We start from the raw sequence: 25,588 nt of genomic DNA, 5'->3' as shown, positions 1-25,588 counted from the left end.
CTCCGCGGCATGTGGGATCTTCCTGGACCGGGTCACGAACCCGCGTCCCCTGCATCTGCAGGCGGACTCTCAACCACCGCGCCACCAGGGAAGCCCCAAGGGCTTAAATTTTATAAACATGGGAGTCACCACCGACCTTGGCCAGAGTGGTGTAGAGGGTGGGACTGTACCAAGGAGGTTCACAAGGTAGGGAGGCTTGGGAAGTGGAGAAAAATAGAAGAGGTAATGGTGAAGTGCAATAATCGCAAGGGAAGGAAAATAGGTCCAAGGGGACTCCTCAGTTAAAGGGAGAGGGAGGAATAAAGAAGTGAGATGTGGGATAGAGAGTGGTGCCTGACACTCAAGGCAATGTGTGAGGACAAATCAGAAAGAGTGAAGGACAAAAGAACATGCAGAGAAAGAGGCTTTAGGCAGCTGAGATCACAGGCACAGCAAACATTGGGCAGACTACGATGTGGAAAATGTTGACGATTGCTTAAGTGTGATTTCAGGTTTTAAGGAGAAAGTGAGGAGAGCACATCAAATGTGTATGAAGATTTATACCTAAAATCAAGAGCATGAAATGGAACTAGAATGAGCAATAATAAGCAGAAAGGTTGAAAGACCACGTGGCTACAGATGCCATAAGGGACAAGGGGGGAAAGTGATGAGGATGCCTGTTAACCAGGTGAACAAGAAAACAAATGATGTAGCAGGACTCGGGAGACAGCACACAGAAAGGCGTTTCTTCCTTCACGTCTCAGAAAGTTGGAATCATACAGGGAGACTATATCTGAAGTTGTCATTAATGAATTTGTGGCCCCCAGTTAGTCACGCTTGGTCATTGTCTGAAGTGTGTGACTTTGAGAAGGGAATCTGGAACCATCTTTCTAAAAGACAAACACCAGGGGGTGGAGGTAGGTGGCATCTTACTAACACCTTGGCCTGTCAAATACCTGCTTTCTACTTGCTCACCTGGACAGCCTCTCCTTGGCATTGTTCTTTCCTCTGTCCATGACTCTCCACGCCGTTCCAATTTAAAGATTGCATCTGGCTGGGTGCACTGACACCCTGGTTTCTGGAAATGCCTGATTTGCTCTGTTATATTCCTAGTATTTATCCTCTCAACACTTTCAGGCAGTTTTAAAATGTAGGATTTAGTAACCTGATATGAGGCCAACAGATGATTGCCATTGAAGAAATACAGTTCTGTAAGATGAGGTCACGCCATGCTCCACATGGTCACATGGGGACGCACTAGAGTGGAGTCAGAGGCAAAAGGATGGAGGCAAAGTGTAGTCAAAGACTGTGTTGTCATTTTCACTGGGAGCAGTGGGCCACGGGAAGCAAGCAGGCTAAGTAGGTTTAGGATTAGCTAGCTGGGATAATTTCAGCACAGTTCAGAGTGCAGGGGCTGTCCTTAGTTTCCTGGGATCTAGGGAAGGGTCTTGAAGCATGAGAACTTGATAAAGGCAGTAGTAGTGGGGTCTGGGCTCTGGAATGGCTGGTTTGCATTTAAAAGGCACACCCAGTGGGGAAAATTATCTGGAGGAATCAGCTAGCTCTAGGAGCAGTCTCTACAGGATCAGCAAGGTCCCAAACGTTAGAACTTCAGAATAAAAGCACATACTTTAACACATGGATATCCAAAACAAAGGGAAGGAGGAGTGGCCAGGAATTTTCTAAAAAGTCTTCCAGCAGGTAAGAACCAGGTCAGGAAGTACCAACAGGAAGTCAGACCACAGGGCCCATGGCACTGACACTGCTCTGAGGGAGGCAAAGTTGCCCATCTACCATTTAGACCTTTAACTGTGAGGTGTGTAACCTACCTGTGAGCAGATTACAAATCTTTAACCCTCAACTCTCAAGGATGACACCATTGGGCATTCCAGAGCCGCACCCGCCTGCCCCCGCCATCCCACAACTGAGACAGGAAAGGTCATCTGCAGGCCAGAGTGTGAGTACAAAGGGGAGAGGCACATACTCCCAGAGACCAGATTCCTGTAGGGGTCCAGCACCATGTCTCCAGCAAGGGCCCTCCCCGCTGGAGCCACCGGCTCCCACTCTCCCCAAGTGAAACTCACACATAGATCATGAAGGCGACTAAACCTGAAACGAAGTCTTTAATGAAATCTTGTCAGGTGCACTGAATGATGCACATATTCCTTATTTCTCTCTTTGTTGAAGACAGAGGCAAACAGCATCAATAGCAGGAACAAAGACAAGAAATTGTTGACTTACGTGCTATAGGAACACACAGCATTGATCTGGCATTTACATCTTTATAGATAAGGGTAAGCAAGCAGTGGGTGTATTTGCAAGTCAGACCACTTGAAGCCATGTATCTGTATATATATACACACACAGAAATACATATATATTAGGTCTATACACATTTATATACATATATATGGCCTCAAGTGGTGTATATACATACACATACACATACATACATATATTAATATTGGGAAGAGATAAGGAACTTTGTCACCAGACTGCCTCTGTACTTTGTCATCACTAAATTAAATCCTGGCTAGTTTGTTAAATTCTACTTTGGCTTACTGATTTTTTTTTTTTACAACAATTTCACCTCAGAGTTATGACTCACTTTTTGTTGTAGGAAACTGGATTTGCTTAATGTTTGTTACAGAAATCTGAATTAATCGGCATCTTAGTACCATTTAAGTCACTATGAAGATGTAACACAGTAGGCCTGAGACTGCTATTCTCTTGAGCTTGCAAGGTTCACCTCTGCAAGGGCTGGGGTTTGGGACCTTAGATTTGGGGAGATTTCCCATCATTCCCACAAATGACGAGTGGCTCAGTGTGCCCAAGTTTTTTGTTTGACTGTGTGGCTTAATGCCAAAGATCTATCTATCCTTCTAGAGGTCTAGAATTTGGTATGTGCTAGTGTCCCCAAGAAACCCTGGGCACTGGGTCTAATTAGCTTCCCCAGTAGACATTTCAATCTATTGCTGTTAACTCCTTGATGGAGCTTAAATTAGGCCCGTCCTGTGTGACTTCCCTGAGACAGGACCACTGCAGATTGTCCCTGGTTTCCTCTGGACTTCAGTCCTTGTGCCTTTTCCCTTGGCTGAGTGTGCTTTGCACCGTTTTGGTGTAATAAAGCACAGCTGTTGACTGTAAAAATATGCAGAGTACTGTGAATCAGCAAATTGCTGAAACTGAGGGTGGTCTCTGATGACCCAAAACAATCATTCATTATGACTATGATCTGGCCATAAAAGCTTGTGTAGATTTTCTTCAAGGTCAACACATGTTCTATACGGTGCCAACTATATACACAGCTTTGTGTAAACACTGTGAGGGAGCCAAACATTATAATATAAATTCCCTGCTGCATGTAGCCATTCACTAGAACACACATATACTGAGTGTCTACTAGGAAAAAAGAACAGAATGGGACAGTGGCTGGATGTGGGTGATATGAAAAAATGGCTGCAAAGTGTGTCTGGCTTGGGCAACAAGGCAGAAGACAGTAGGATTCACGGAGAATCCAGACATCTTAAACACAACTCTGAACAATCTACAGGTCTCAGTTGTAAGATCTGTTCTCAGAAATTCTTGTGGATACCAGGCTTTTCATTTCTCCAGTTAATCTAGGATTTCTATCCCAACATCAAGATAAACCACCAGAGAACCATGACCTTGGACTATACAGTTTTGCCTGTTTCTCAGAGTCCTTCTTTGGCATTATAAGCTAGGCAAAAATACAGAAGATGTATAAAAGAACCAAGTGGAAATCAAACAACTTGAAAATTCAAAAACCAAAATGAAAACTCACTGGGTGAGCTCAATAGTAGATTATATATGAGACAGAAAGAAACCAGTGAGCTCAAAGGGAGATCAAAGAAAATTAATCAATGTGCGGAACAGACAAAAACAGACTGGTGGAAACAAAAAGATGGGAGCCTGAGGGTCCTATGGAACAAGAATGTGAGAATTATCATTCACGTTACTGGAGTCCCTGAGAGGAGAAAAAGCGTGGGGTTGAAAAAATATTTGAAAAATAACTAAAAATCTCCCAAATTTGGCAAAGGGCATACACATGATTCAAAAAGCTGAGAAAACACCCAACAGGATAAACCCTAAAAATGCTATGCCAGGACACATCATAAACTGAATATTATAATAAAAAACACTTTGAAAGCACCTGACAGAAAGGATGCCTTTCAAATAGAGGAACAATGGGTTGAAAGGCAGGTTTCTCATCTGAAACCATGCTGGACAAAAGATGGACAGAAGAAAAAACAGACATGTTTACTTTTGTCCTAAAAGAACTGTGGACCCCAAGTCTTATGTCGCACAAAAATATCCTTCAGGAATGAAGTGAACATAAAGACATTTTTAGATGAAGAAAGAAAAAACATTTGTTAACAGCAGACATACCCTAGAAAAAAGGCCACAGGAAATTTGCCAAACAGAATGGAAATGTTAACAGAAGACTTGGGACTTCAAGAATGGAGAAACAACAATGGAATGGTAAAAGTAGAGGTAAACAGACTATGCTTCTCATGAATTTTGTGGGGGAAAAAAAAAAGTTGAGGCAAAAATTACAATATCCAATATAGTTCTCAGTATACAATGAGAAAATACTTACAACCATTATATTAAGAATAGGGAATGTAGGTGAACCTAATGGAATCAAGGTTTCTATACATCAAAGTGCTAAAATGCGGGTAACAGTCTGTGATAAGTTATGTATACATAATACAATACGTAAAGAAAATTAAGATATATACTCAAAAACATTACAGACGTTATCAAATGGAATTCTAAAAAATGTTAAAATAACCCACAGGAAATGGGGTGGGGGGAACCCAAATAATAAAAACTGGAAAACAAGAGGAATAATACAAAGGGAACAAACACAAAAAAAAGATTAATAAAATAGTACAGTTAAGCTCTAACATATCAATAATTATTTTAAACTTAGATGATCTAAACCTACGAATTAAAAGTGGCAAAATGGATAAAAAAAAAAGTATGACCCCAACTACATGCTGTCACAAGAAACTTACTTCAAATATAATGATGTAGATAATGTTAAAAATAAAATTATGGAAAAATATAAACTACAAACATTAATAAAAAAATGCAGTAGTGGGCTTCCCTGGTGTCACAGTGGTTGAGAGTCCGCCTGCCGATGCAGGGGACACGGGTTTGTGCCCCGGTCCGGGAAGATCCCACACGCCGTGGAGCGGCTGAGCCCGTGAGCCATGGCTGCTGAGCCTGCCCATCCGGAGCCTGTGCTCTGCAATGGGAGAGGCCACAACAGTGAGAGGCCCACGTACAGCAAAAAAAAAAAAAAAATGCAGTAGTGACTATACTAATATCAGATAAAGTATGCTTCAAAGGCAAGAAAATGAACCCTTTTATTATGATTAAAGGGTCAATACACCAAGATGACATAGCAATCCTATATGTGTATGCACCAAACAACAGAACTTTGAAATACATGAAGCAGAAACTTATAGAGCTTGTAAGGAATAGACAATTTCTCAATTATACTTCAGGACTTCATCATCCCTCTCTCTGCGACAGAAATACTACACAGAAGTCAGCAAGGATGTAAAGAATCTGAGCAATAACCCCAACCAAGAGGATTGTGCAGATATTTATAGAAACTTCACCCAATAACAGCAGAATACACATTCGTTTCGAGAAGCCTTACAGAACAAGATATACCACACCCTGGGTCATAAAACAAACTTCAACAAATTTAAACAAACCAAACATGAAACAAGTAATAAATCAGTAACAAAAGATACCAGAAAATGCTCCAAACAGTAGGAAATGAAACAATATACTTCTGAATAATACATGGGTGTCAGAGGAAGTCTCTAAGGGAATCAAGGGATATTCAGAACTGAATAAATTGTAATGAAAACTTGTGGGATAAGGCTGGAACAGTGCTGAAGGAACTTTATAATACTTAATGATCCATTAGAAAAGAAAAAGTTTCAAATCAATAATCTTAGCATCCCTCAAAAAATAAAAAGAGCAAAATACAACCAAAGCAAAGTAGAAGATATGATATCATAAAGATCTGAACAGAAATCAGTGAAATTAAGGACAGAAAGGTAAAGGGACTTCCCTGGCAGGCCAGTGGTTAAGAGACTGTGCTCTCAATGCAGGGGGCATAGGTTCGATCCCTGGTCGGGGAACTAAGATCCTACATGCTGCGTGGTGCGGTAAAACAAAACAAAACAAAAACAAAAACAAAACACCCAGAAAGGCAATAGAGAAAAATCAATAAAATAAAGTGCTGGTTCTTCAAAATGATCAGTAAAATTGGTAAATGTCTAAGACTGACAATGATTAAAAAGAGAGGTGACGTATTTCCAAAATCAGGAATAAAATGCGATATAAGTACAGACCCTGTTGCCATTAAAAAGATAATAAGGGAATACTCCCAACAAGTCTCCAAATAAGAAAAGTTAGATGAAATGAAACATTTCCTTGAAGAGGACCAACTATCCAATTTATCCAATATGAAAACAGATACTCTGAATAGTTCCATACTTATCAAATAATATGTAACTAAAAAGTATCCAGAAAATCTCCAGGCTCAAATGGTTTACTGGAGGATGTTACGGAACATTAAAACAACAATTAAAAACAATTACATAGTCATCCTAAAAAACAGAACTTGGGAAGCCACTATCACCTTGACACCAAAACCAGACAATGACAGTACTTAAAAACAAGCAAAGAATGACAACTACATATCATCAATCAAGAGATTATAGGAAAACCTGCTCAAAAAAAATAATCAAATGGAATGCTTTAATATATATTAAAAAATTTATACTCCACAACCAAGTGGGGTTTATTCCAAGGATGCAAGGCTGGTTTAATATTCAAAACTCAATGTAATACACTTTATCAATAGGCTAAAGAAGAAAAAAACCAGATGATCACATTAACTGATGGAGATAAAGTATCTGACAAAATCCAACATTCATTCATGACAACAAAAATCTCAGCAAATTAACAGAGGGAAACTTTCTAGACTTGACAGGAAAACTCTATGGAAAAAAAAAACAAAACTTACAACTAACATTGTACTTGATGAAAAACTGACCGTTTTCCCCCCAATATCAGAAACCAGTCAAGGTTGTCCTCTCTTACTACTCTTACTCAACATCATACTGAGAGTCCTAGCTAAGTGCATAAGAAAAAGAAATGATACGTATACAAATAGGAAGAAAGAAAACTATTTGCAGTTGACATTTCTATGCAGAAAATACCAAGGATTCTATCCAAAGAAATGGCTAGAAATAACTGAGTTCAGCCAAAGCTGCAAGATACTAAAATATCACCCCCCAGAACAATTATCTTTCTGTATACTACTAAAGATCATGTGGAAATGAAAGTTTAAAACAATGCCAATAGGGAATTCCCTGGCAGTCCAGTGGTTAGGACTCCTCACTTTCACTGTAGGGGGCCTGGGTTTTATCCCTGGTGGGAGAACTAAGATTCCACAAGCCTCCGGCCCCAAAAAAAAAAAAAAAAAAAAAAAAAAAGCCATTTACAAATCACTAAAAATTAAAAAAAAAAACCAACAACCTAGACATAAACCCTAACAAAAATGTACAGAACCTGTATTGTTCAATATTATAAAATGGTAATGAAATATCAAGAATTACTTAGATACATGAAACACCATACCATGTACTGTGTTCATGGTGCTGCTTTTAAACAAACTGCTCTACAGGTTTAAATCAATTTCTATAAACACGTGAGCAAGGTTTTTTTGCATCCTAAGACTTATATGGCAAGACCAAGGAACTAGGAAAGTGGAGTTAATTTAAATAATAAAGTATTCACTTTACCCAATTTTAAGATTTACCGTATAGCTAGAGAAATTAAACAACAGATTGAATCAATAAAAAGTCTGAATGTCTGGTGTTTAAAACCACCAAAAGAACCGTTTGTTTTTTAAAAAAACCAAAAGCCTAAAACAGTCTTAACTGGTGCAATAAAACGTGCCCGTGTGTCATATGTGTATTTTTATCTACTTAAATACCTGGCTTCAAGTGTCTAACTCTCCTAATACTGGACAGCAATGAATGTATATATAAGACACATAAAGGGTCAAGGCCCTTTGCCTGTGAAATAACATTCCCCTCACCCCAAGTAAACTAAGGGATCCATGACAAAGTGCCATAACCTTGACAGAGAAGTCTCAAACTGTGTTTGCATTTCATTTTTTCATCTAAGTTTCCACCTTCTTTTTATAAAAATTCCTGAGATAACACTACAGTGTAAACTAAGGGAAAAACGTAGCTAAAGTTTTCCTTAGTGCACAATAAACACTGGTCTCTCCCTCACAGATGAACTCTCAGATGTAGAGTAAGGCTCTAGGCTGGGTCAATTTCTACAATGCGTCTTTACACAACTACTGATGATCCGTGACAGGTTTTCTCACAGAGAAGATACTTGTGGGGTTTCTCTTTGGTATGTATGATCAGATGTCATGGTAGGTGTTTTCTCCTGCAAAAGATTTTCCTCGGTGTTTACATTCAAAAACTCTTTGCCCAACAGGAGTTCTCGGAGGGTGACTGAGGTTTGCCCACTGGTGAAGGTTCTTCCTACATCTGTCACACTGACAGGGTTTCTCCCAGTATGAATCCTTTGATGCTGAGTGAGGGATGAGCTACGACTGAAGGCCTTTCCACATTCACTGCACTTATAAGGCTTCTCTCCGGTGTGGATGATGGCATGTCGAATGAGGTTTGTGCTCCAGCAAAAGGACTTCCCACACTCCATGCATTCATAGGGCTTCTCTCCACTGTGAATCCGCTGGTGCCTGGTGAGGCCTGACCTGCGGTTGAAGGCCTTCCCACACTCTGTGCACTCAAAGGGCTTCTCCCCAGTGTGGATGCTGAAGTGCCGAATGAGGTCTTTCCTAGTGCTAAAGGCTTTCCCACATTCTTTGCACTCAAAAGGTTTCTCTCCAGTGTGGGCCCGTTTATGCAAGATAAAAGTGGAGCAGTGGGTAAAGGCCCTTCCACATTCAGTGCACACAAAAGGCTTCTCCCCAGTGTGAATCCGCTGGTGCCTCTTGAGGTATGATCTGTGGTTGAAGGCCTTCCCGCACTCGAGGCACTCAAAGGGCTTCTCCCCAGTGTGGATGACATAGTGGTGAATGAGGGCTGCGCTCTCACAGAAGGCTTTACCGCATTCACTGCACTCGTAGGGCTTCTCCCCAGTGTGACTCTGCTGGTGCCACATGAGGTATGACTTGTGTTTAAAGACCTTGCCACATTCAAAGCACTCATACGGATTCTCACCACTGTGGATGATGTGATGTCGAAGGAATCCTGGCCTGTGTCGGAAGACTTGCCCACATTCTTTGCACACGAAGGGTTTTTCCCCGGTGTGTCTCCTCTTATGTAAGACAAAGTTGGAGCGGTGGGTGAAGGCCTTTCCACAGTCATTGCACTTGTAAGGCTTCTCTCCAGTGTGAATCCGCTGGTGTTGTGTAAGGTAGGACCTGCGGTTGAAGGCCTTCCCGCACTCTGTGCACTCATAGGGCCTCTCCCCGGTGTGGATCATGTGGTGCTGGAGGAGGTGTGTGCTCTTAATAAAGGTTTTCCCACACTCTGTGCATTCATAGGGCTTCACACCAGAGTGAATCTTTTCATGTCCAGCAAGAAGGTGTTTCTTGTTAAAAACTTTCCCACATTCGTTGCATTTAAAGATACTTTCCTCTTCCTGAATCATGTGATCATTACCAGATCCACATGAGTCATGGTCGTGGACAGCACCTTCTGCAGGGACCAGCTCCTCTACAATCCTTGAACACACACCACCAGCTGTCCCTAAGCTGCCATGCTCAGGACTCATTTTCTCAGGAAGCTTCTCCCTCTGGGGGTCCAGCCCTGGTCCCAAGCGTCCTTCCTGCATTTCCAACAGCCCATCCTGATCCTTGCTTTGTCTGAACTGGGAGTTGCCTGGGCCTCCTTGTATTAGTTCCTGGATAGAGGCTCCCTCAAATAGGGTTGGCTCACAAGTGGTAGGTTCTGTGGTCTTGGGTTTTCCTTTGTCAACTGAAAGAAACCCAATAAACAAGGCCCATTAGTAATACCAACAAGGAAGAAACAAAATCGGCATTTCAGTGAAAAAGATAGAGATGAAAACAGTGCCTCTGTGTCTGTTTTGCTACCTCTGAATCTCAACATTGTAACTTCTTTCTTTCTTGGTCATTAGACTGCTGACACCTTGAAAGCCAGACCCAGTAAGAGAGTCTGCAATGGACATAACGCCACAATTTCACAGGCTTGGCTGGACAGAGTAATAATGCCTCTGTGGGCTTTCAGTTTCCCTTAATTGAAGACATCCCATGTTGCTGTAAGAACACTAGGAAAAGGGAATTCCATAATGATACAGTGGTTAGGACTCTGTGCTTTCACTGCCAGGCCCAGGTTCAATCCCTGGTGGGGGAACTACAATCCTGCAAGCCAAGTGGCACGGCCGAAAACAAAACAAAACAAAACAAAAAACCACTAGGAAAAGGCATCTAATGCAGTCCTGATAAAAGACAGGAAGTGTATAATGCCAATTCAACTATCTCCAAAGAGAAGTATGGTCCTTGCCCCAGCTCTAAGGAAGTAACCTGTAAACTGGGTATCTCCAGAGAGACAAGCATGTCTTTGCTGTTCATGGTGAGTCCCTAGGGATGTACATGATACTTTATGACAACAGATGACTCACTATGGGCCCCTAGATAGTTTATACTAAAGAGGTGACATTAGGTCTGGGTAAGGTCTGGGCAAAGCAGAAAGACCAAACGTGTAATTAGAAAGCTGGGGCTTTGAACCACGAGTTATCAGCTGGATCTCTGGAAAGGGAAGAAGGGTGGAGACTGAGTCCCATGTACAATGACTCAATCATGCTTCTGTAATGAAAACTCAACAAAAATCTGGATACCGAGGCTCTGGTGAGTTTCCTGGGTTGGCAACACTCCGTGCACATACTGCCAGATATCGATTCCAGGAGGTAACGAGATGCCGAAGATATGGAAGCTTCGTGTCTGGAACACCCCCGGCCCCTCTTCTACTCTGCATCTTTTGCCTGTAACAAATACGATTTGTGAGCATTAACAGGTTTTAGGGAGTTTTGTGAGTCTTCCTAGCAAATCACTGAACCTGAGGGTGGACTGGGAAACCCCTCGACTTGCAGATGGTTCACAACACCTGGGCAGACTTGGCAGTCCTGGAGTTCTGTATTTCTAACCTTGAGTTTGGCTAACTGTATGCAGGAAGAGACCAGGGGAGTCCTACTGGCACCACTGGAGTTGCCAGAGAGAGGAGGTGGGAAGGACACTATAGCCTTAGGACACAGAATGTACAAAGGCCCCCCAGGCCATGAGGATGGTATTGACAAGAATCCAGGGAAACTGATTCCCATGGTTTTGACTTGGGTTACAGTGAGGACTCCCAGGACAGGGCTCATAAGGCAGGAGGTGAGCAGGACTGGGATGGACACATTGGGTCTGTTATGCCCGAACAGTTTGGTGAAAAGACTAGCAAAATACACATGATCTAGATGGAGAAAATATTAATAGTTTACCTGAAAACATTAAAGAGGAGGTATACCAATGAAGAATTTAACGTGGGGGGAGGTGAAATTGGAGAAAGATGGTCAAAAGGTACAAAATTCCAGTTTTAAGATAAACAAGTCCTAGGGATGCAGTGTACAACTCGATAACTGTAGCTAACACTGCTGTATGCTATAAAGAAGCACTGATAAGAGAGTAATCCTAAGAGTCCTCATCACAAGGAGAAAATTTTTTTCCTTCTCTCTTTTCCTCTTTACTTTTTATTCTATCTATATGGGTGTCAGCTGAACCTACTGTGGTAATCATTTCACAATATATGTAAATCAAACCATCAGGCTGTATGACTTAAAACTTATACAGAGGACTTCCCTGGTGGCACAGTGGCTAAGAACCCGCCTGCCAATGCAAGGGACATGGGTTCGATCCCTGGTCTGGGAAAATCCCACATGCTGTGGAACAACTAAGCCTGTGTGCCACAATTACTGAGCCCGTTTGCCACAACTACTGAAGCCTGCGCACCTAGAGCCCATGCTCTGCAACGAGAAGCCACTGCAATGAGAAGCCCGCACACTGCAACAAAGAGTAGCCCCCACTCGCTACAACTAGAGAAAGCCCACACGCAGCAATGAAGACCCAACACAGCCCAAAAAAATAAATAAAAATAAATAAATTAGACAAGCCTCTTAGATAGCCTCATCCACCAGAGGCAGACAGCAGAAGCAAGAACTACAATCCTGCAGCCTGTGGAACAAAAACCACATCCACAGAAAGACAGACAAGATGAAAAGGCAGAGGGCTATGTACCAGATGAAGGAACAAGATAAAACCCCAGAAAAACAACAAAATGAAGTGGAGATAGGCAACCTTCCAGAAAAGAATTCAGAATACTGATAGTGAAGATGATCCAGGACCTTGGGAAAAGAATGGAGGCAAAGATTGAAAAGGTGCAAGAAATGTTTAACAAAGACCTAGAAGAATTAGAGAACAAACACAGAGATGAACAATACAATAACTGAAATGAAAAATACACTAGAAGGAATCAACAGCAGGATAACTGAGGCAGAAGAAGGGATAAGTGACCTGAAAGACAGAACGGTGGAATTCACTGCTGTGGAACAGAAGAAAGAAAAAAGAATGAAAAGAGATGAAGACAGCCTAAGAGACCTCTGGGACAACATTAAATGCAACAACATTTGCATTATAGGGGTCCCAGAGGAGACGAGAGAGAAAGGACCCGAGAAAATATTTGAAGAGATTATAGTTGAAAACTTCCCTAACACGGTAAAGGAAATAGCCACCCAAGTCCAGGAAGCGCAGAGAGCCCCATACAGGATAAACCCAAGGAGAAACACATCAAGACACATAGCAATCAAGTTGGCAAAAATTAAAGACAAAGAAAAATTATTGAAAGCAGCAAGGGAAAAACGACAAATAACACACAAGGGAACTACCATAAGGTTAACAGCTGATTTCTCAGCAGAAACTCTACAAGCCAGATATCTCTATCTCAGCAGAAGCTCCATCAAGCCAGTGGCATGATATACTTAAAGTGATGAAAGGGAAGAACCTACAACCAGGATTACTCTACCTGGCAAGGATCTCATTCAGATTCGATGGAGAAATCAAAAGCTTTACAGACAAGCAAAAGCTAAGAGAATTCAGCACCACCAAACCAGCTCTACAACAAATGCTAAAGGAACTTCTCTAAGTGGGAAACACATGAGAAGAAAAGGACCTACAAAAACAAACCCAAAACAATTAAGAAAATGGTCACAGGAACATACATACTGAAAATTACCTTAAATGTGAATGGATTAAATGCTCCAACCAAAAGACAGAGGCTCACTGAATGGATACAAAAACAAGACCCGTATATATGCTGTCTACAAGAGACCCACTTCAGACCTAGGGACACATACAGAGGGAAAGTGAGGGGATGGAAAAAGATATTCCATGCAAATGGAAATCAAAAGACAGCTAGAGTAGCAATACTCATATCAGATAAAATAGGCTTTAAAATAAATGTTAAAAGAGACAAGGAAGGACACTACATAATGAACAAGGGATCAATCCAAGAAGAAAATATAATTATAAATACATATGCACCCAACATAGGAGCACCTCAATACATAAGGCATCTGCTAACAGCTATAAAAGAGGAAATCAACAGTAACACAATAATAGTGTGGGACTTTAACACCTCACTTACACCAATGGACAGATCATCCAAACAGAAAATTAATAAAGAAACACAAGCTTTAAATGATACAACAGACCAGATAGATTTGATATTTATAGGACATTCCATCCAAAAATAGCAGATTACACTTTCTTCTCAAGTGCACATGGAACATTCTCCAGGATAGATCACATCTTGGGTCACAAATCAAGCCTCGGTAAATTTAAGAAAATTGAAATCATATCAAGCATCTTTTCTGACCACAATGCTATGAGATTAGAAATCAGTTACAGAGAAAAAAACGTAAAAAGCACAAACACACGGAGGCTAAACAGTACGTTACTAAATAATCAAGAGATCACTGAAGAAATCAAAGAGGAAATCAAAAAATACCTAAAGACAAATGACAATGAAAACACGAAGATCCAAAACCTGTGGGATGCAGAAAAAGCAGTTCTAAGAGGGAAGTTTATAGCAATACAAGCCTACCTCAAGAAACAAGAAAAATCTCAAACAATCTAACCTACACCTAAAGGAAAAGAAGAACAAACAACCCCCCCCCCCAAAAAAAGTTTGCAGAAGGAAAGAAATCATAAAGATCAGAGCAGAAATAAATGAAACAAAAACAAAGAAAACATTAGCAAAGATCAATGAAACTAAAAGCTGGTTCTTTGAGAAGATAAACAAAATTGATAAACCATTAGCCAGACTCATCAAAAAGAGGGAGAGGACTCAAATCAATAAAATTAGAAATGAAAAAGGAGAAGTTACAACAGACACTGTAGAAATGCAAAGCATCCTAAGAGACTACCTACAAGCAACTGTATGCCAATAAAATGGACAACCTGGAAAAAAGGGACAAACTCTTAGAAAGGTATAACCTTCCAAGACTGAACCAGGAACAAATAGAAAATATGAACAGACCAATCACAAGTAATGAAATTGAAACTGTGATTAAAAATCTTCCAACAAACAAAAGTCCAGGACAACATGGCTTCACAGGTGAATTCTATCAAACATTTAGAGAAGAGCTAACACCTATCCTTCTCAAACTCTTCCAAAAAGCTGCAGAGGAAGGAACACTCCCAAACTCATTCTACGAGGCCACCATTACCCTGATACCAAAACCAAAGATACTACAAAAAAAAGAAAATTACAGACCAGTATCACTGATGAATACAGCTGCAAAAATCCTCAACAAAATACTAGCAAACAGAGACTCTGGGATGGCTCACACCAAGGAGTACTTCCCTAAACTTCTGTTGTCAGTGTCCTTGTCCCCACGGTGAGCCACAGCCTCCTCCTGCCTCTGCAGGAGACCCTCCAACACTAGAAGGATGGACCCCAACCTCCAAACTTGATTCGTATGTTGAACCTGAAGACAGTTCACACACCAAGAGAATCTGACAGAACGTCATCACATGAGGGACTCCTGGGGAAATCAGTTTGTGGAAACAGACTAAATTTTCCATATTGGATCAAGGATGGCAACACGTTATAAGAGCTGAACAAGGAAAGAAGACATGAGAGGAGGCTACAAAAGACAGACACTACTGGGATCACAATGAATCTGAGGTCACAAAACTCTACCCCATGCTGCTTCCAGGCCTTGGAGCTCCATGTTGTTTTTCCAGCACACCACCTTCCATTTGTGATGAAGAATGCTACCCATCAGTATAAAGAAAAAAGGAGATGAGGGAACTGTATGGCCACCTAATGATGGTGGTCCTGAACCGAACATGCATCTCTCTGAAGTATGCCTGTTATCCCACCAATAAAAGAGACCAGCATGACAGAAGTGGAAGCAAAAGAGATGTGAAAGTACAACCTTTAGAAATTATCTTGGGGAGAGAATTAACATTGAACACAGTAACTATAATTATGACGCACTGCAAAGTTGGACACTAGTAACCACCTAAACTTATCTCCCTCTCTTGATTTCTGCTCTTTCCCCAGCCTTTAGTATTCTTTGCGTACTTCTTTTTTCATCTCCTTCAAGGTTTTACTAAGGGAACTTATAAATTGTCTCATTCGACCTCAAAAGCAAAACAAAACAAAACACTAGCAAACAGAATCCAACAACACATTAAAAGGATCATAAAAAAATTAATTTAGGGCTTCCCTGGTGGCGCAGTGCTTGAGAGTCCGCCTGCCGATGCAGGAGACGTGGGTTCGTGCCCCGTTTCGGGAGGATCCCACATGCCGCGGAGCGGCTGGGCCCGTGAGCCATGGCCGCTGGGCCTGCGCGTCCGGAGCCTGTGCTCCGCAAATGGGAGAGGCCACGACAGTGAGAGGCCCGCATAACGCAAGAAAAAAAAAAAAAATAATAATAATTTAAAAAAGTAAAAAAAAAAAACAAAACTGTATTCCTATCTCACACTATACTCAAATTCTACCTCAGACCAAAAAGCGTTAAATGTCAAGTGCCAAGCTTAGAACACCTTAGAATAAAACAAGAATATCTTTTTGGTATTGGGGATAGAGCAGCATCTATAACTGATAAAAGTATCAAGAATGTACCAAAAAAATCCCTACAAACAAAAGGAAAACAAGGTAACAGAAACACAGGCATTTCCCATGAAATGACATTTCAAAGAAGAAAATACAGTTGTTTCTCAGTATCCACAGCAGATTAACTGGTTCCAGAAACCCCCTGCTCAATACTAAAATCTGCAGATGCTTAAGTCCTTTATATAAAATGGTGGAGTATTTGCATATAACCTACACACATCCTCCTGTGTACCTTAAATCATCTCTAGATTGCTTATAATATCTAATACAATGTAAATCCTATATATTGATAAATAGTTGCCAGCACAAGGCAAATTCAAGTTTTTTTTTTTTAATTTATATTTTTGGCTGCATTGGGCCTTTGTTGCTGCACGTGGGCTTTCTCTAGGTACAGCATGCACGGTTCTCATTGCGGTGGCTTCTCTTATTGCAGAGCACAGGCTCAAGGCGCACGGGCTTCAGTAGTTGTGGCACACGGGCTCAGTAGTTGTGGCTCACAGACTCTACAGCGCAGGCTCAGTAGTTGTGGCACACGGGCTTAGCTGCTCGGTGGCATGGGGGATCTTCCCGGACCAAGGCTCGAACCCATGTCCCCTACATTGGCAGGCAGATTCTTAACCACTGTGCCACCAGGGAAGCCCCAAATTTCAAGTTTTGTTTTTTTGAACTTTCTGGTATTTTCTCTTCCCCCCAATGTTTTCAATCTGTGCTCGGTTGAATCTGCAGAGGCAGAACCTGCGGATATGAGGGGACAATTGTACAAATGGGCCTATAATCACGATAAGGTGCTAAAGGTTGTGAATGAGGGGAATGCAAAGCAAGCTCACCTAAGATATAATTTTGTGTCAGTCTGTTAAGCAAAAATTGAGGAGCCTTATAGCATCAAGGCCTGAACAGGACATAACTGGTGGAATCTGGAGAATTATAAATAGGTACATCCCTTTTAGAAAACATTATCACCTAAACTTGAAAATTTGCATAACCTATAATCCAACAATTTTACTCCGAGAAATAACAAAAGACAAGCTTAACCACGTGCAAGATAACCAATATATATGAATGTTCTTGGCAGCACTGTTTGTGAGGGTGAAAAAATGTAAAACATTAAATACCTCAGAGAGTGGATGAATACAATATGAAACGGGAGTATTTTTTATTTGCTTCAAGTGTAAGAAACACGGGCACATTTTACCTTCAGCAGGGCAAGGATGAAATTGCTAAACAAGCAGAAAGTAAGTGAAGAAATAATTTCTCTAAAAGGTGTACTCTAGACTACGGTTCAACAACTGGCCATGGTCTGGGCCAAGATCTCTTCCACTAGGTGAAAGGAAAACTATAGACTGAGAGTCTGAATGAGTGCAGAAGAGTAGAAGACCAAGCAAGACAAGGGGATAGATTTTTAACATGAAAACTTGCTGACAAACTTTCAGCAAGCTGAAAACAGGCTGAGACACCTGTCCTGGGGAAGTGGTCACTGCGAGGATGGCCGGATGTAGGGGCCGATGGAGGTGGAGGGGTGAGGATACAGTCTCTGGGGCTGTATCCAGTCTCTAATCTGCTTGGATGGCAGGACCATGCGCTCTAACTCGGGAGGGGAAGGAGTGAGCATCGTGACGGGTTCCTTGCCAGGCAGGCTGACTGGGTGCCTCTGAGATATTCAGGTGCAGAAGGGCAGAGAGCAGAGGGCAGAGGCTCGGAACTGCCCCTCTGAGGGGCTGTCGACGGGCTGCACACAGACACTCGCAGGCTGGTGGGGCCACCCGAGGGACTAGGAGGCAAAGAGCACGACTCTGCAGGGGCCCCATCACCACACACGGCGGCCCCAATGCCCTCAGCAGCCCAGATGTGGGGCACAGCAGGACAAATGTCACTGTCAGGTTTTACCAAACAGGAGTATGGAGACATGCAACAAGGGAAGGCTTCTGGAGTGTCTGGACGGACAGGGTGGGAAAGGGGAGGCAGACGAGCGCTGGAGAGGAGCTGGGAGAGGAAGGAAGGCCCTTTTCCTCAGAGGTCAGAGGAAAAAGTGAGATGCATTACTCATTACAATACAGGGACATGAATGACACCAACGGCTTACTTCCCACGAGCCACTGACTGAGGCACAGACGCTGTGCTAAGCGGTTTTATGCTTTAACGCGTTATGTGACCACGTCCCCAACAACCCGGGGACAGAGCAACTATCAGGAACAGACTGAGCGCAGCAGATCACACTCGCCAAACCATCTGCTCCTCCCCTTGGACACACGGCTCAGCCCCATCTCCCAGCCCCGTCCCCCGAGTGTGGCCAAGTGCCTAGTGCCTGTCAGTGGAAGCGGGGGGCTGGTGTTTGTGCGAGTCTTCCTTGCCCTCTCGCTCTCCTCTGCCTGCTGCAGGAGGTCAGGACAACCTTCAAGCCACATGCTGACGGCAGAGTGGACCCGGGTCCCTGAACAGCTGTGTGCTGCACAGTCACACGGACCGGGTGTGCTTCCAGGGACATCCCTGGTGGTTCAGTGGTTAAGACTCCAAGCTTCCACTGCAGGGGTCACGGGTTCGACCCCTGGTCGGGGAACTAAGATCCTGCATGCTGCGAGGCGTGGCAAAAGAAAGAAAGAAATACAAAAAAAGAACAAGTGCTTCCATATGCTGAGCACCAAGATGCTGGAGTCTATCTGACATGGCAGCTAAGAGTTAACTTAGTCAAAACTTATATATACAAAGGCACAACGAGATCCCGAAGTTCACTAGGGCCACAGAGCTGGTGGTCGGTCGGCACCCAGGCTTGAAGCCCAGGCAGCTGGAGCCCAAGACACATCTCAGCTCATGCACCTCTATCCTCCAGGAGGACAGAGGGACCTGAGGTCAAAGGGCTCCGTGGCCTCCAGACCAACACAGAGGCCCGAACAAGACGCTTCCCCAAGGAACCAGGGCCAGCGACCTGCCCCTGCAGGGTCTCCCAGCTGCCCAAACCTTGGCTCCTACCTGGACAGGTGCTTCGGGAGAGGTCTTTCTTCACAGTCCACAGCTTCTGCCCCTGCTCCAGCTGGAAGATCAGCTCAAGTCTGGGAACAGGACACCCTGTTCACGGAGAAAGGAAGAAGACACTAGGATTTCTGTGAAAACAACGAAAACCCTCGATCTAGTGTGGGACTTCAGAATGTGGACAAGACCTCAGAATGAAGCTGATTCCATCCACAGAAATCCTGATCTGGAACCTGGAAACCAAGGTCAAAAACACCAATGTTGCGGGCTTCCCTGGTGGCGCAGTGGTTAAAAATCCGCCTGCCAATGCAGGAGACACGTGTTCAAGCCCTGGTCCAGGAAGATCCCACATGCCGCAGAGCAACTAAGCCCCTGTGCCACAACTACTGAGCCTGCACTCTAGAGCCCGCGAGCCACAACTACTGAGCCCATGTGCTGCAAATACTGAAGCTCACGCACCTAGAACCCACACTCCCAACAAGAGAAGCCCACAATGAGAAGCCTGGACACCACAACGAAGAATAGCCCCCACACGCCGCAGCCAGAGAAAAGCCCGCATGCAACAACGAAGACCCAATGAAGCCAAAAAAAAGAAAAAGAAAACAACAAAACAAAACACCACCAATGTTGGGATCCAAAGACTTTAGACTGCAGTGCTGGTTGTGTAGCACTGCAGTCTAAAGTCTTTGGATCCCAACACTGGTGTTGGAATAGGTGGTGTAGCACCTAATCCCTTTGACCTCCATTGCACAGAGTTCCAACTCTATTCAGCTGCAGCCAAGACACAGAGAATATGACCCCCTCCTTCCAGAAGGTGTTTACTAATTAACCCAAGTGAATTTCAACCACCTGTGCATTAAAACGTCCTGAGATGTCTGGTTCACATCCAAATGCAACCAAATAGGGACTTCCCTGGTAGCACAGTGGTTAAAGAATCCGCCTGCCAATGCAGGGGACACAGCCTCAAGCCCTGGTCTGGGAAGATCCCACATGCCACAGAGCGACTAAGCCCGTGCACCACAACTACTGAGCCTATGTGCCACAACTACTGAAGCTCACGCACCTAGAGCCCATGCTCCACAACAAGAGAAGCCACCGCAGTGAGAAGCCTGCACACCACAACTAAGATTAGCCCCCACTCGCTGCAACTAAAAAAACGCCTGCGAGCAACAACGACCCAACGCAGCCAAAAATAAATAAATAAATTTATTTACTTAAAAAAAAGAGAAACCAAATCTCTGCAGATGAGGCCTGGATACCTACAGATTTAAAAAAAACCACCCCAGATTCTGGCATCAAGGGAGGGCTGAAAACTCTCGTTTCCACCAACTTGCAGGTGACCTACACCAGCCCTCTGGAGGAGAGAGCTCTAGTCCAGGATGGCTGAGTGAGGGGACCGGCCAGTGCTGTAGTCCTGCAGCAGCCTGGGTCGCCTGTGAGGGAACCTGCCCGAGGCCCTAGACCAGGAAGAAGCAGACAACTGGGCTGGCACCCACCAACCCGGTAGCTAGCCCCACCTCTGAGCTTCCTACTGGTGAAATAATAAATTTCCTCCAGGGTGAAGACTGAGCCAGTCTGTCACATGCAGCCAAACACAGATGCAGGGGAAAGACACATGGACTCGGCAGGAAGTCGACGGCAGAGGTGCCAGGACTCGCCGACAGCTTCTCTGTCAGGTCCAGGGTTCATCAGTCATCACTAAGCAATGTGCTCTCCTGTGTGCTCTGTGCTCAGCATGGGGCGCAGCGACAGCGACCGAGACCTCCCTTCAGCTGTCAGGAGTCACGTTCCCTGCGATCTCAAGGCCTTTGCACATGCTGGCCCTTCTCCCTGGAAGGCTGTTCTCTACCCACCTTGCTCCTTCCAGCTACTTCTCTTTGGGTCTCAGCTCAAGTGTCACTCCCTGAGAAGACTCTGCTGAACAGTGGCTGAGTCCACGTGCTTAACCAATCCACCACGTCACTATGAACTTTTAACCTTAATAATAATCGAAAAGTTAACATTTATAGGGTGTAACTATATCCCAGGGACTGTACCAAGCAATTTAAATGCATTATGTTGTTTAAAATGGATGGAATAATTTAAAGAACTCACATATTTAAAATATTGACTCTTTTTGGTCAAAGTAAGGTATGTCTCCATTGAGCTATGTCTTTTTATAGATACCCAGCAAAATTCTGAAAAGTGCTCCTCCTGTCTAGGTCCGCAAGGGCTGTGAGTCCCTAGCTGCCACCTGATCTGGGAAGAGACGGAAACACTTAGTCTGTCTCGCCATGGTCAACACACCAAGTTTCTGGGCTGATGACCCCGGGGCAACCAGGTAACTGGCTACTGCCTAACGTCGAGGCCCCCCCATAGACGGTTGGGATTCAAGTGTGATCAATTGAGCCAACAACACTGAAGTCCGTGGGGGGCTGCTCAACTGAGCTGCCCACCACCCTGTGAGAGACTGATGGCACTGCCTGCCCTCTGAGGGCACACCTGGCCAGAGTCCAGGCACTGGTCCCTGGAGCAATACAGGGATGCGAGTGGTATAGGGCACCCCCCTCACACATGCCATGGCACAGAAGAGGCTTAGACTGCTTCACAGGCAAACCTTGCCATGGCTGCTTGCCTTACTGCTGTTGCAGTTTTCCCCAACCACGTAGCGGATAAGAGATCCCATCTCTGGAGACTGCTAGTTCAACGTATAATGGGGGGAGAAACAAAGGAATAAAGAATATTGTTTTTGCTGCCCTCTGAGACACCTGAGGATGTTTTTCAACCTACTCCAGATTGTGTAAGCCCAGCCAGTGTGTCCGGCACTCGTGAGTGCTGCTGCAGACCAGCACGTGGAGAGCTCTTCCTCAACACCAAACTGTCACCCCGTCAGGACACTGCCACCACCACTGCTGTCCTGAGGCATGAGCCCCAGCCCCTCCCTAGAAAGGCAGGCTGCCACTCACAGTGGTTGCCACTCGGGACTGCTAAGAGCCTACCAGGTAAATACCAAAATAAAAGAAAGAAAAATGGTGGTGGTGCGGGCAGAAAGGTGACCCCCCCCCCCCCCCCCAAAAAAAAGATTTTGTCTGGAGGCAGAAAAAAAAGGAGTGGGGAGGAAGGGGCTTGTTATGCTGTGGACCAGGGCCATCCAGGGGAGAGGCTGCACCTTGGAGGCCCCAGGCCCCTCTGCCCTTTCCTCTCCTCAGCAGGAGACAAACTAAAACTAAAAACCAGGGTTTTAAATGGCTGAAAAGCTCAAAAGGAAGAAAGAAGGGGAGGGGGCACACTATTAACCTTACATACCAAGCAAATGCCAGGTCTAGCAAACATAATACTGGTTCTAGACTACTTATTGATTTAAAAGCAGTAACAACAACAAAAAAACCCTAGATAACAGGGAGAGAGAAAATTTAAATAACATACAACATATAACTAAGTTAGAACTCTGTCTATACTCTGACCCAATTGGAAATCCAAAATTTATATACTAAAATTTATATTATTATATAATAACTACATATGATATAACGAAATTTATATATTAAAAAAATTTTATCACCAAAACAAAACAGAGCACTGATTGGTTTGTCTGACTCCACAACACAGGTTCTAAATTATCTTTAGAATTTGCTAAAATGCACCAACTGACAAAACTTCATGAATTTAATACTGGGGCTCAAATCATAGTTATACCTGGGGATCCCACTAAATTGAAACACTCTACTCCACCACTGTAAAAAGTACCTAAATATTAAAGAGAAAAAATTAGTATATCTCACTTTGACTATACTTTTACCTGAATTTCCTATAGCCCTAGTATCCACTGTCCTAAAGTATCCCATATTGGGCATAGATGCTCTGACACAATACACAATTAAAATAAATTTTTGGCACTTACAAATTAATTGGCTTGATAAAATGGGACCCTACAGATCTGAGTTAAAATAATTATTCAGCCCAATGTAAGTTGAAAAGGGGCCTTTGGGAGTAAAACTTTTATATAAGACCTAATTAATCAAGGGGTGATGATCCCCACTGCTTCTCCATGTGACAGCCCAGCTGTGTGTGTTCTTAAACCTAAAAAAACACAGGGCACCTCGCTGTGAGTCACTGCAATCTTAATGCCGTGGTCCCATCTGTTAGGGTTCCTGTTACTGACTGAATTGTGTCTCCCTAAACTGCATGTGTTAAACCCTAATCCCCAGTGTGATCCTATATGGACTTAAGGCCTTTAAGGAGGTAGTTAAGGTTACATGAGGTCACAGGGTGGGGCCCTGATCTGGTAGGACCCATATCCTTTTAAGAGGAAGAGAAGGCCTCTCCAAGCCAGATGAAAAGTCAGGTAAGGACACAGCAAGAAGGTGGCCAGCAAGAGATCCTTATTAGCAACTGAACTGGGACTTCCAGCCTCCAGAACTGTGCGAAAATAAAGCTGCTGTTTAACCACACAGTAATGGCAGCCTGAGCTGACTAACAAGATCCACACACCCAATACCCAATATTATTAGAACCCAATAATTACTCTTCAATTACAGATCTGGCTAACGTGTTCTGCTCGTGTGTATTTTGACAGCCTCTCAACCTCAGTTTGCCTTCGCTCTGAAGGCAAATAGGACTCCTCCCCAGGCTGCCCCGTGGGGTGGCTCTGCCAACACCCACACCCTCTGCAGCCAAGACCTCAGCTGCACCCACCCACCTCTCTCCAGGAGCACAGGCGCTGTTACATCAATGACATCCTCGTCTAAGGAGATTCATTTGACACGCTTGTGACAGTGAGTCCAACACCTTTTAATCCTTTGGGGACTAGTTTTAGATAAAAATACTATTTAGTATTACTTTGGGTCTAGTGGCCACATATTCCTCATTTATAAATTTTATTTACTCTCCCTGATGCTGATACTTGCAAATCAGCCCACCTTAAATGGGACTCCCTCCAACAAAAGCTCTAAAATCTGCTTAAAATACTGTTAAATAGCCAGTCCCATCAGTGTCCTCAGAGACTCCTTCACCAAAGAGGCTTTGACAACCTCTTCTCACACCTCCTTCACCTACCGGGGCCACAGATGCCCAAGGGCTTCTGATGTAACAGAGTGCCCCCTCAGCCTGGTACTATATGCTACTAAAACAACAACTAACTATACACAAGGCTCTCTGGATAATGAAGGCTGTTGCAGACCCCGAGCCACTGACTGCCACACCCTGCTGCCCATCAAGCTTTGGATCATGGCAACAGCACATCACAAGTTCAACACAGCTCCTGAGGCCCCAGGACAGGATGGAACCCAACCTGGGCCCTCTGACGTATTCCTCTTGTAGGACAAGGTGGGTCCTTGCCAGATGCTGTGGTGCTGGAGGAGGGCACCCCTCCCCACAGGCCCTGGCTACCTGGGGAGCACCTTGGGATTAAGTGAGTGAACAGTTGTGGGAGTTTGTGGATCTACTGCATCCACAGCACATGATGGAGCTCAGTAGATTGATGCTGCTTTCTATCCCATAGCCAGAATGTCCAAATAAAAAATGGGATCTAAGAAACATTTCTTGGCCTACTCAGGGGGTCATCTTAGTACTAGATGCCCTGATCAACAAACGGCCTCCTCTCCATATTCATTATAAACTGTTGGGCCATTGCTTAAAAACTGCCTCCTTCAGGGTAAAGAAACTCTTGTCTCACAAACACCCCAAAAGTAAGTAAGTCAAAATCACATGTCCTTACATTTATAAAGGCCACAACGATAGGCCTTGCCAGGAAGCTCCTTATTCCCTTTGGAATTACAGACATTACTGACAATAACCAAGATACACATTTCACTTCTCAAATTACACAATGCTGGGCTCTGGAGAGAGGTAGTCAATAGAGCTTCATGGCCCCAATAGGCCCCAAATAGCTGGTTTAACTGAAAAACATAACCATTTCCTTAAACAGCTCCTTTTCAAACTCCAGTCTGACAAACAAACCCCGCACTGGGCCTCTATCTCACCCCTTAGCCTTAATTCAAGGCTCCTTGAATCACATACCTTTAAAAATTTCCCCCTGCTCTTTCCTACTCTGGAAGGGAATGTGCCTCACCACTATGTACACAAAGACTCGTTCTACAGGAGGCCATTCACACTGTCTTCCCTGCAGTTACACACAGAGCTTCCCATCATCCCATGAGGCTGGAGACCAGAAGGAGGGAGCACACGCTCCCGGCACCCATTAACCACAGACTGCCCCACAGGGTCACAGCCAGGCAGCTGGTCACCTGATATGGAATCCATTTGCCCTGAACTTCAAAACAAAACAAAACAAAACAACCAAACCATATGGCATTCTGGTAACTGTTGCTCTTACTATAACTGGTCTGGGTACTTTCATTGGTTTATAAGTCAGAGGCCTGAACCCT

The 25,588-nt window shown here is 43.8% G+C and overlaps 1 protein-coding gene across 1 annotated transcript in view; it reads right to left on the bottom strand.

Moving 5' to 3' along the window:
• The window catches only part of LOC103069381 (zinc finger protein 264), a 79,480-nt gene that overhangs the window by 41,532 nt on the left and 12,360 nt on the right, over window positions 1-25,588 (bottom strand). The window contains exons 5-6 of the mRNA XM_007457500.1: window positions 9,349-10,058; window positions 8,617-9,264 (exon numbers count right to left, since the gene is read on the bottom strand). Coding sequence (XP_007457562.1) covers window positions 8,617-9,264; window positions 9,349-10,058 — 1,358 coding nt within the window. The remainder of the gene's footprint in view (window positions 1-8,616; window positions 9,265-9,348; window positions 10,059-25,588) is intronic.

This window comes from Lipotes vexillifer, unplaced genomic scaffold (assembly GCF_000442215.2).
Source record: "Lipotes vexillifer unplaced genomic scaffold, Lipotes_vexillifer_v1.1 scaffold995, whole genome shotgun sequence".
NCBI lineage: Eukaryota > Metazoa > Chordata > Mammalia > Artiodactyla > Lipotidae > Lipotes > Lipotes vexillifer.
This window is presented reverse-complemented; position numbering and strand designations above follow the sequence as displayed.